The sequence below is a fragment of the Salvelinus fontinalis genome, chromosome 11, assembly GCF_029448725.1.
Source record: "Salvelinus fontinalis isolate EN_2023a chromosome 11, ASM2944872v1, whole genome shotgun sequence".
Classification (NCBI taxonomy): domain Eukaryota; kingdom Metazoa; phylum Chordata; class Actinopteri; order Salmoniformes; family Salmonidae; genus Salvelinus; species Salvelinus fontinalis.
The window spans coordinates 33432380-33444495 of record NC_074675.1 but is presented as its reverse complement, the minus strand read 5'-3'; the positions used below and the strand labels follow the sequence as shown (position 1 = coordinate 33444495).

Below are 12116 nucleotides of genomic sequence, written 5' to 3'. Positions count from 1 at the left end.
CCTTGAAAATAGGAAAACCTAGTTTCCAACAGACACTAGGAGACAAATTCACCTTTCAGCAGGACAATAACCTAAAACACAAGGCCAAACAAACACTGGAGTTGCTTACCAAGATTACAATAAATGTTCCTGAGTGGCTTAGTTACAGTTGATTTCAAATCAAATTGGAAATCTATGGCAAGACTTGAAAATGGCTGTTTAGTGAAGATCAACAACGAACTTGACAGTAAATTTGTTTTTGTTTTTAAATAATAAATGTGCAAATATAGTACAATCCAGGTGTGCAAAGCTCTTAGAGATGTACCCAGAAAGACTGACAGCTGTAATTGCTGCAAAAGGTGATTCTAATTGACTCAGGGTGTGAATACTTACTAAATGTGTTAACATTTCTAAAAACATGCTTTCACTTTGTCATTATGGGGTACTATGTGTAGATAGGTGAGAATCAATTGAATTCATTATGAATTCGGGCTGTAACAAAATGTGGAATAAGTCAAGGGGTATGAATACTTTCTGTAGGCACTGTAAAACAGGCAAAAAACATGACATTGAGCCAACAGTAAAAGTGATAAGCTGACAACATTACAGGTTTAACAAACACTGACAACTGCCAGTGCAGATAAGGAGAGTTCTCCTTCAGAATGGAACATTGATAGTCAGAATTGGAATGGCAGAACTGGCAGAAGTGTTCTTTTGGAATTGCCGTGATTCCAAGGGCTCCCAGCGGCAGCACATAATGGTTTGGAGTTGCTTTTAGATACCTGCAAAACATGATGTGCTGCTAAAGGGTACCCCAGAGAGATGGCGAGAGAGAGGATTCTCCATGGTATAGAGCTGTGGAGATAAAGAAGAAAACAGATCATTAACATAACAATCTGACAAGATTCTCTTCTCTCTCTCTCATACTTCAGTGAAAGAGATTCTTTAAATAACACAAAACCAAGATATTACATATAGGCCTATAACATTTTAAAGATATGCGATTTTTACACTCTGGTGGCAAATTGCTTCTAGAGTTTTAGAAACATGAGTTGTGAGTAGTACAACAATAGATATGCTTTCTTAAGAAAACAATAAGAGACAGATGGTGAAATGATTTTCTTGGCAAATGCAATACCAAGTCAATTCTATGTAATTCATAGGAATTTAAATTAAACTGTAATTATAATACAACTTGATATACTTCACGTATTTGAGACCACAAAATGGATGGTGGGCAAGTGGACAAAATGGTGGATGATGATGAAAAAAAGAGAAGTTGGGGGAGAGAGGACACTTTCTGAACAGTTCACTAACTACACCAGGTGCATAAATGTATCGATTCAAACCCTAATTTTATCAGAATGTTAGAAACCGAGTCTGTAAAAATATACTTAAAAATAACTATTTGTATAATACTTAGTCTTAATATTTAAAGCCTGTCCTTTTTGCCTGTTTGACCCCTTTTCTAAGTTTTACAGGTGGTATACTGATATGCTACATGCAGAAGAACAATTTATACAAGACGCCCAAACAGGACAACATCCGCATACATTGAAAATAACTCTGATGATTCTAAATGGTTTTTGGTTACTAAATAAAATATAAATGTTTATTCCCCCATTGCCTACAATAACCCCCCCGAAACAAAAGACATTATGTGCTGCAGATTGCCAAACTGAATCCCGAAAATAATGTGCTGAAATTAACACAATTAACTCGATATGTAGAATAACCGTTATAAAATGTGCCATTTTGAAAACAGTACCCATTCTAAACCATAGAGCACGAGGAGTCAGTTATTCTCATCAAGACAACCTCCCCACATCTATAAATCTATCCCAATAGTAAAAACAGGAATACAAGTTCATTTAAAAAAAGATTTGACAGAACAGAAAAAAAGGCCAGTTTAAACAAATAATAAGTCATGTCATTACTCTAATCATAGAAATGACAGACATCACCACAATAAATCACCCTATATGCAGCAGTAACCAATCGAACGTTTGGGACATCACTGTCATCAAGACAAGATTATCTTCAAACATGACTGTGCGTGTGTGTGTGAGAGTTTGTGAAAAGAAAATTAAGGAAAAGAGGGAGAGAATGGGAAAGGAGGGGGGAATAGAAGATAGAGGAAAAGGAGGGCGAAAGAGCCCCCATAGAAGGTGTGACCTTGACATTCACGAGCAGCGATACACCTGAGCTCCAGCTAACGTAGCAACCACAAGACACACACACACACACACATCTCAGAGAGGAGGGAGAGGGGAATGAAAATAGGGGGAAGAGGCACAAGAGGCCTCTTGACTGTATGACTACAACAAGGGGTCCGTTCTTGGCACTAGCAGTTGAAATAGAACTGATGTGGCCCTCGAATAAGGCTAATCTTACACACAATGTGTTTAGTTGAATTTACATTTGAGACAAGTAATACATTTTTTGTGTTATCAAGATACAGAAGAGTGACTTGACTGTTTAAATAGAACTGATGTGGCCCTCAAATCTGGCTATACTAACACGATTCCAGTTGCAGAACACAGATAAGACAAAACGCATACATAAATTACAATAGGTTTTTAGTTTTATTAAGACCTGCATATTTGGAATCCGTTTTGTGATCTGTTGAAAAAAAAGTTAAGAGACAAAACAGGAACAGACAGTGAAGCCAATTACTGAAATATGAACGAATCTGTAAAAATTGTGATAGTTGTTGTTGCAAGTAAGAAAAATATTTGTTTTTTAGGAAGGGGTGGGGGGGTCTCGCATAAACTTTTTAGACTTAGAAAAGTTGAATTTCCAAGGCATAAAGTAGACCGAAATTAAACTTTTCACCAATATACTATTGATATGAATTCATATTAACAGAATGAACACCAATTGGCCATACTTTAAGACTTTCAACAAAATCACCACCACTTTAACCCTACAATGTGGAAGAGAAAAAAAACACTTCAAGGTCAAATAGCATTTGTCCTAGTAGGACCAGACAAAAACCAAGACAGTATTGATTAATGCCAAACTAATTCACAATTTTCATACAATTAAAATAATGGAAAGGCTAGAAGATAATGACATAGCCTATTAGCCTATTTCAGACTAGTGCCACACGACCACATTGATATTATTATTATTCATTCCGGAAAAGCAGGAAGACATTATGAGTAGCTCATTAGAGATTTTAAAAAGCCAATGATCACGTCAGAACTCAGGCAACAAGCATTTGTTCTCTCTCACTCTATATTGCCAGATAGGCTCATTCAAAATGAGTAAGGAGGGAGAGAGGGAGGGGGGCAAGAGAGAACGAACGAAAAAGAGCGAGGCAGAAAGAGTGGTTGCAGAGGGACAGAAAGAGCGAGGGAGGGTAAGGGAGAGAGAATGAGAAAATGTGAGGCAGGAAGAGCGACAGACATACGAGGTAGTAGAAAATCATTTTCAGTGTTTCTCTCTGACATAGATAGGCTTGTCTCTCTCCATTCAAATCAGAGGCCATTTTAAAAGACCTGAAACAGAGGAGAAAATAAAGAAGAAAGAGAAGAAGGGATTCACTTACCTTGGGTCCTTGTTCAAAATAATGGGAAAAAAGGGGAATGGTTGGGGGCCAATAACACAATGTAAACACCCTCTTCAAATTAAATCTAGCCCACACCTTGTGTGTAGTAGCCTATTTCTCCTTATATTGATGCACCTCTGAAGGCCAATGTACTCTCTACACCCTCTCGCTCCACACACACAAACTTCAACTAAAACTTCACCCATAACTCAATAAATAAATACAAAATAAAAAAGGAGAAAAAAAGGACTAAAATTACTCAAGGAAATTATCATTGGGGAATAACAACATAGCCTAATTTAAGTAGAACAAAAAATGTCAAAGAAGCTTTGGGGGCTCCCTTTCCTAATGGGGAGGTTTTCTGAACCAAGTCCTAAAATGTGCCCAAAAAAACTTTTGTCCCCTAGTACACCAATATCTCTTCCTACGCCACACTCCTACACTCAGGTCCCCCTTGTAAAAAGAGGTATTCTGACCTCAATGGGACTTTTTGGATAAAGGTTAAATAAAAAAAATGAAAATGCCTACTACACCCCAAGCCATAGTCCCAGTTACCCGCCCTCCCCCCTTATTCACCTCCACCAGGCCCCAAGGCAGGCTCCTGTGCTGTGCTGTGTGTGCAGTCTCTCTCGGCTCTACGCTGAAGCTAGTGAGGAGGCTTGGGGAACTTAGTAGGCATAAAAAGGCAAGGGGAGCTGTTACTCTTTTTCCCTCAGCATCACTTTCTACAATAAAAATTGTCATTTTCGGAGCGTGCGAAAAATCTGAAAAAAAGGCAGGGGGTCGTCAAGGTATCTGGGGTGATGGGTGTGAAATTTGGGGCTTGTGGGGGTAAAGGCCTGGCTGGAAAAAATTAATTTGCGAGGGTACGTTTGTCTAGTCTGGGCTGCACCAGTGCGAGCAGCAGCCGCCACTCGCTTCGACTTTTTGTTGTCTTGCCAAGGCTTTCACTCCGCCAACGGAGGGAGAAAGAGAGAGGGAGGGAGCGAGAAAGGGAGGGGTGGGGGGCAAAAGAAGGAACAGGCTAGACTGCAGAAAAGCAGAGAGCGAGGGAAATAAAAATTAAGGAAAGTGTCATTGCGCGTTTGTGTGGTGGTTTTTGCCACAGCGACAATTCAGAGTTTTTGAAGCAAAAAGGCATTAGCCACAAACCACAAATGAACGTTGCCGAGCTGAACAAAAAAAAAAAGATACGACTACTTTCCAAGCTTGGTCCGAGTTCCATTTCGCATTAACAGAAAAGAAAAGGACGAGCAGGCAGGGGGAAAAAAAAAAAAAAAAATGGCATATCCGAGTCTCTCCGATCCTTTGGGGTCTCTGGCCAACATCATCGTTCGAACAGAAAAGCAGCAATCAAATAATTTGACTGGGTTCAATGTGAGGAGTAGAAGGAAGAGAGCAAGCACACAAAGTAGAGAAAATTGAGTTCTGGATCTACAGATAGATTTACCAGGGACAGAAGGCCTCAACCATCCCCACACACCCACACAAATAAGTGCACGTACAAACACGCTCGCACACACACGAAAATAAAGACAAAGAGCTAGAATGCCATCATCATAAATGTTTAGACTTAACACACAATTCAGAAATTCTGATTCTAAAGTAAAACATCTCAAAGTTGACTTGGCAATGCCCAACTACCTCTAAATAGGCACGCCTGTCTGGTTATTCTGGTAACTGTAGACAACCCAGACCAGTACAAAAGCTTAATCATTACATTATAGCAGTGTTTCCCAAACTCGGTCCTCTGGGCCCCAAGGGGTGCACTTTTGGTTTTTGCCCTATCACTACACAGCTGATTCAAATAAATCAACTAACCATCAAGCTTGGATTATTTTAATAAACTGTGTTGTGCTAGGGCAAAAACAAAAACATGCACCCCTTGGTGCCCCGAGGACCGAGTTTGGGAAACACTGCATTATAGAGTCTGAAAGAATACCACACATTTAACTGGCAAGCACAAATGAATCCAGTCACATAAAGTCATTATTAGCCTAGCAGTATATGCCACAGGGTGTAAGCTAAGCAGATAATAGCCACTATATCCAACCTCAGAAAAAGTCTAAAATCCTGCCCACAGCATGCCAAGCACACAATCCAAATCCATTCAAACATGAAAATAGCTTCAAATATGATGCACACAAACCTGACAAAATGTACTGTGACAGATGCTTCAGAGAAAGACACCTACAACTTTTCAGACATTCACCAGGGAATAAAGTGCGTATTAAACAGGGGCCATGATACAGCAATGCGCTGTCTTTTACCCGTCTGACTTCCTAAACTCAATTAGGCCATGTTAAAATATGAGACATATTCACTGCACGTATAGAATGTTTTATACATTTAAAAATCAACCTTTATTTGAAAGAACACCTGTTTCATAGCAGTGCCATATGATAGACTGAATATATTGTGGTTTATTAGCAGAAGTCAAATGAGTCAGATTGTATATTTCTGTAGGTTTTGTGCTAAAATGACACACTAGTTAGAAGATAGCAGATGTTTTAGCTTACAGTACACAGAAATCTGAGCCTCACTTAACAAATATTACTGATCAGATACCAGATTCTAGATCATGCCTTATATCTGCATGAATAGAGTTTAGGTTAAAAAGTTTGGTAGGGTGTGTCCTTCAGCAAAATCGGTGGCATATTGTGAAGTAAATGCTTTTTCAAAACCTAGGCGCCTAGTTTGGGGGTCACTATATTATTACTTATTTTTATATTAATTGACATGCATACATTTTTCTTTACCATAAATTGCACCAGAAAATACATTGAAAGTACATGAATGATTTACTCCACACAATATGAATATATACTAGATTGCAGTTGAATGAATGGGACTATATGATGTTCTGAAAAGAAGCAAAGGAAACATTTTTATTGTACAGTGGCAAGTGCAGTACGTGGCATCAACGATGACGCAGTTACAAATACAAGGTTCGATATGGTGGTCTCTGGTTTTCACTAGGAACAATTCAATGAATCTTTTTACATTGACCTATTCAACATCTCTTCCTATGTATTATTCTAAATATTTTGGAGACGTTTTATTAAACAAATTCAACTAATTGTATCTATCATCCAATACATTAAAATATTTAGATTGTGATCTTATGGCAAGAATAGGGTGAGATGTAGAAATTGTAAAATTATTCACCGATGAATACATTATCTACGGTTTTAACTAAACTTGATGGTTGAACAGCATCGTTTATCAGAGCGCAATCTTAGCTAAAAGTAACGCGATGGCTATCAAATTTTGCAACATAGCTAAAGGGCAAGGAGCAAGACAGGCAACTGTCGTCAGTTACAGGGAACTAGTAAGCTACTTAGTATAAATTGCACACCAAAGAAAGTCACAATGGTTCAAGTGATCTACAATCGATCAATGCAACGTTAGATAACATTTGTCGATATTTTTTCTGTTTATCTATTCATATGATGTATCGTGTTTAGCTAGATGGCACAGTACGGGGGTTGGGTCGACAAAAAAAATGCTGATTCAGATAATGTCGTTGCGATTTCCCCCACAGTTGACCGTTTACCCTACAGACTTAATTCAATTTAAACAACTTATTCAGCCGTTTACTAACATTTTGTAACTTTACAATCAGTTTTGTGATTATTTTCAAGTTCAGCGAATATTTGATATGAACATATGGGGGTGGAGTAGATTGTCGAGGGGGGGTTGCATGAGCGGATTTGGGGGAGGGGTTCGCGAAGCAAACCTATGGCACTCGCACTGAAACGGGGGTGTGACACCGACGTAGCATAACTGTCCTAACCATTTAATAGTTAGCAGCTAACGTTAGATAACAGTAACTTTGAATCAATTTACTTTAGCTAACTACATCGCTGAAGGTACTTTGCTAACGTTAAAAGATATTCACTTTTAAGTCGCCTAAATCTTACTGCAGTGTTAAACTGCCATAAAGATTTCAAACGAGCTAGCGACGTAAGCTAAACATGGCTATTCCACCAAAGTAACGTAGTAACTAACTATCTTGTTAACTTAGCCGAGTTTCTAGTCATCCTATATAAGGTTAGCTACTAATCTATCTTGAGATTGAGTGAAAGTGTTTTGAAATACATGACGACGGTTGAAATTGTTAAATGTAGCTTGCTATATTTCCTGGCTAACAGCCCACAAAACAGTCGAAAACGTAGCTAGTTAACTTCATGTTTCTTTTTAGCTACCATTAGCTAAATGAAACTAATGTTATCTAGCCTGTAAAACAAGGCATGCTAAAATGCTTACCATGAGAAAATACGTCCTCGTCCCATGAAGAAACGACCATTCATGCAACAAACAAAACAAATCCCCGTGTAAATGCAATTCAGAAAATATAAATTAATTCGTTAAATATCTTTTACAACCAAGACATTCATTCTCTTGCAGCAGAAGTTTGAAAATGGCGCCAACGCCTCGCCTCGACAGCTCTACACACACTGGTGACACGGAGAAAAAGGGGAAAAAAATTAATATAAATTTCAACGGTAGAATTTAAATTTTTAACAAAATGCACGAGGTGTGTGATTGTTAGCCTAATTCATATTGCTATTCACTTTTGCTTAAAATTGCTCCTATGATTTAATTTTATTTTTTTTGTTCAATTTTAATAACCGTCAAAGATTGTTCTAGTCGTAGTGCAGCACGGGAAATTACATAACCGGTTTTGTTTTGAATTTCCAAGCCGGGAAAGGGTGAAATGGGAGGATTTGTCGCCCCCTTCAGTTCACCAATGTATGCCTATGCATTTCACTCCTCAACTAGGCCAGAGATATAGTAGGTCTAGGCCTTAGAGGGCATACAACACCTTTGACTAGTATGGTAAACTATTTGTTTAACTGCCATGTAATATGCATTAGATATATTTTCAGATAAGAATACGCTGTCTTAAAAGTGTGTAAGCTACTAACATTATGTAGTTCTCTCTCTCTTTCTGTGTGTACAAGGATGGAACTAAGCCTTTCAGTTGGCACCCTGCCTGCTACATTCTCCTGTTTCTTAGATACCTCGCTCAATTGATGGACAATAAATAGCTCTTCATCCAATGTTGATACTTTTTTTCCAGGATCAGAGAGTGGAGGCGGGAGAGAGAGAGAGAGAGGGCAGGATAGCGAGAGAGAGAGTTGCACTGTTGTGAGTTTATTTTAGGAGCAATGAAAACATAAATGTCATAAAAACATGTCTGATAAATATATACTGTATATGCGTCTGTACAAGACCTCTTAGGTATGTTAGGCCCCTGTAACGAGTCAAATGACAATAAGTTTATCTGTTTCAAAGAGATGGAATAGGGGTTGTGAACTTGTGAACATAGTGGATCGAGGGGAAAGATAGTCAGCAACATAGGAAATTCCATGGGGAAATAGTATGTTATTAAAAAATATGTTTACACAAGTAGTTTTCCATCAATACAGCAGATTCTCTGTACTTACACAACCCAAATGACAGCTTAATAATTTACCCAGAGCTCAGAACTAAAGGCAACAACAATCTTAGGTCTTTACGGTCCGTCAGTCTCACCTCACCATAATTTGAGCAAACGGAAGGACAGAGTGGAGTAGGTTGCAGGATCCATAGTTCCTGACAAGTGCTTGTGACATCACTATAGTCTAGATTCTACAATGTACAACCCCATTCCATGTTAAATCAAGTAGGTTGTTTTTGTGAATGAGTGGAGAGTATTTCTCAGATTTTAGGGTGTTGTAAAATGTATTTTCTGTGTGTGTGTGTGTGACACTCAGCACTACATTAGTTAGGTTGACCTTTGGGTTGAGTTCAGGTGAATAGGGAGATTATTAACATTATTGCTAATCCAATTTGTTTACAAAGGCATGACCATTTTTTACTCTCTCTCTCTTTCACACACATGCACACACACATGCATTTTATTCTTCTATCCTCGTGAAGGACCTACAATTAATTTCCATTCAAAATCCTATTTTCCCTAAACCTAACCCTATCGCTTACCCTACCCCTAACCTTAACATATAGTTCTAACCCAAACTCCTTACTCTAACCCTAATTCTAACCTTAACCCTAATTGTACCTCTAACCCTAAACCTAACCCGTAAACTTAAAATAGCCTTTGTCCTTATGGGGACGTGGGAAATGTCGCCACGTGGGAGAATTTACCTTGTTTTACTATCCTTGTGGGAGCACACACACACACAATTCAACAACACAATCTCATTGGACAGTTACATTACATTAAACATGTTTAATCCAGTCATATTTTACACATTTCCAAAATGTCAGACACAAGATGAATAGGAAATAGACCAATACAGTTGTCATCAAGGGCTGTTATCAAAAGATACAATAACAGATACCAAATCTGTCTCTGAGTTTTGTTTTCCTGAGGTATAACTTCCTTCAACTCAACAAATTCATAAAAATAAAAAAAACTATATAACAGAGTCCATCATTGTTTTTTTATGGTACAGTATCACAATCCTCATCCAGATCTATTCATCAACATTTGAATACTGCCAATGATAGTAAGATAATCTCTAATGATCATCTCTAATGTCCTTTGTGTCTCCAAACCGTTCCTTTTCACATCCTGAATTCTGCACCCAACCATTTACACTGTTCACAAAGGTCTGCTTCTGAATGAAACACATGGAATGCAGAAGACTTCCGCCACCAACAACAACTCAACCTATGCCTGCCAGCATTGATACCCTCGGGATGAATAAAGTCTATCGAATTGAATTGAACTTATTCCACTGTATATCTGACCTTGGATTTGGTCATCCCTCCAAATAAATGTACAGACGTTTTATTTGTCTCTTTGTTGTTACCCTTGTTATTGACCATGCCCCCCTTCTCGCCCCTGTCGCCCCCCTCCTCCTCATCTCCCGCTCTTCCCAGCTTCCTCAGTGGCCAGAGGAGCCCATGCTGCTGGTTGGCTGCAGTAGAGTCTGGCGGTGGGCAACAGGGGGCGCCACCCCCTTTCTCCTTGGTGAGGAAGTAGAGGAGTGCGTTGAGCCAGGCATTGAAAGACGCCAGCGGCCGGGTGATCTTATAACACATGGATACCATCGTCATGGTGTGGCACGGGACACCTTTCTTCACTTTCAGGATGAGGAAGATAGTCCTGGTGACATGAAATGGGAAGAAGCAGAGGGCAAAGAGGAGTGTGATGGTGATGATGGTCTTGATGGATTTACGCCGTCGGTGGGCGTATGGAGAGTGGGCGCCGAGAACTATCGACATCCCCTCTCCTCCTCCCTGAAGTCCTCCTCCTCCTACAACTCCAGCTCCATTCCCTCTCAATCCTCCTCCACGTACTCCACCCCCCTCTCCTCTGCCTCGCTGTGACTGGGGCTGGGAGCGCAGGGTCCGGAATATTGTCAGAACCACATGTGAGTAGCACCAGGCGATGATAGAGAACGGGAGAAAGAACCCTAGAAGATGTAGGATGATTCCATATGGAACATAGTCTTGGAACTCCTTATCGATGGCATCATCCCAACAGTTCTGATATGTTTCCACCTCCCCAGTACCGTTACTACTAACGGTGCCAGTGTTATTACTGGTAATCGCCATAGCCTCTCCCCCTACACCTCTCATCACGTGGCTCGTTTGGGCAAACCGGAATATGGGGCACGTAAGAGCGAAGACGACCCCCCACACCAACACACACGTCCCCTTGACCGCTCTCTTAGTCTCCAGTGTGATGGTCCTCATAGGGTAACATATCCCCAGGTAGCGATGGACAGATATACACGTCAGGAAGAATATAGAACAATACAGGTTGAAATAGAACAGAAAGCGGACCAATCGGCACATGTAGTCCCCAAAGATCCATTGGTCACGCATCACATAGCTAGCCACCAGGAAGGGGAGTGACAACCCGTACATGAAGTCTGTGGAGGCTAGGTTGACCATGTAGATGAGGGAGGCGTTCCAACGCTTGGTGCGTCTGAAGGAACGCCAGAGAATGATAAAGTTGAGGGAGATTGAGAAGAGGAAGGTGAAGGAGTAGCACAGAGGGAGGAAAATGTACTTGTAGGACTCGTCGATGCTGCAGGAGGGAGGGAGCGAGGGATTGACAGAGAAGGAGTTAAGGAGGTGGTGTACTCCTTCAACAATGTCATCATTGAGCGCAGGGGTGTCCATCGTTGTTGTTGTCATGGTGACGTTTGGGTGTTTCCGTGTCAGTTGAGATTATGTCTCATCTTCGCATTCCACTGTTCCTTCTGGTTGCCTCTGTTTGATTTCTGATTATCCAATTCCCAAGTTCACTTATGTTGTCTTCACAATTCAAATTCTGTTTACCTGGAAAGAAAGAGAGAGAGGGTTGTTACAATCACCCATTCATTCATTGCATCTCATATCAATGAATTTTCATAGTATACTTCCCTGTACAGTGATATGATATGGATATACAGGTAACTGCCAAAATAACGGAAATACTTGAGTAAATGAGGGATACAAAGTACATTGAACACAAATACAAAAGCAATATGTAAAGTGTTGGTCCCATGTTTCATGAGATGAAATAAAAGATCCCAGGCATTTTTCATTTGCTCAAAAAGCTTTTCTCTCAAATGTTGTG

At 39.9% G+C, this 12116-nt stretch overlaps 1 protein-coding gene across 1 annotated transcript; it reads right to left on the bottom strand.

Annotated features, from left to right (window-relative positions):
• Positions 1 to 9780: 9780 nt before the first annotated feature.
• si:dkey-6n21.13 (P2Y purinoceptor 3) lies at positions 9781 to 11909 on the bottom strand. The gene has a single exon (XM_055937111.1). The coding sequence runs from the start codon at positions 11690 to 11692 to the stop codon at positions 10274 to 10276; it is 1419 nt and encodes a 472-aa protein (XP_055793086.1). The 5' UTR covers positions 11693 to 11909; the 3' UTR covers positions 9781 to 10273.
• Between the last annotated feature and the right edge of the window lie 207 nt (positions 11910 to 12116).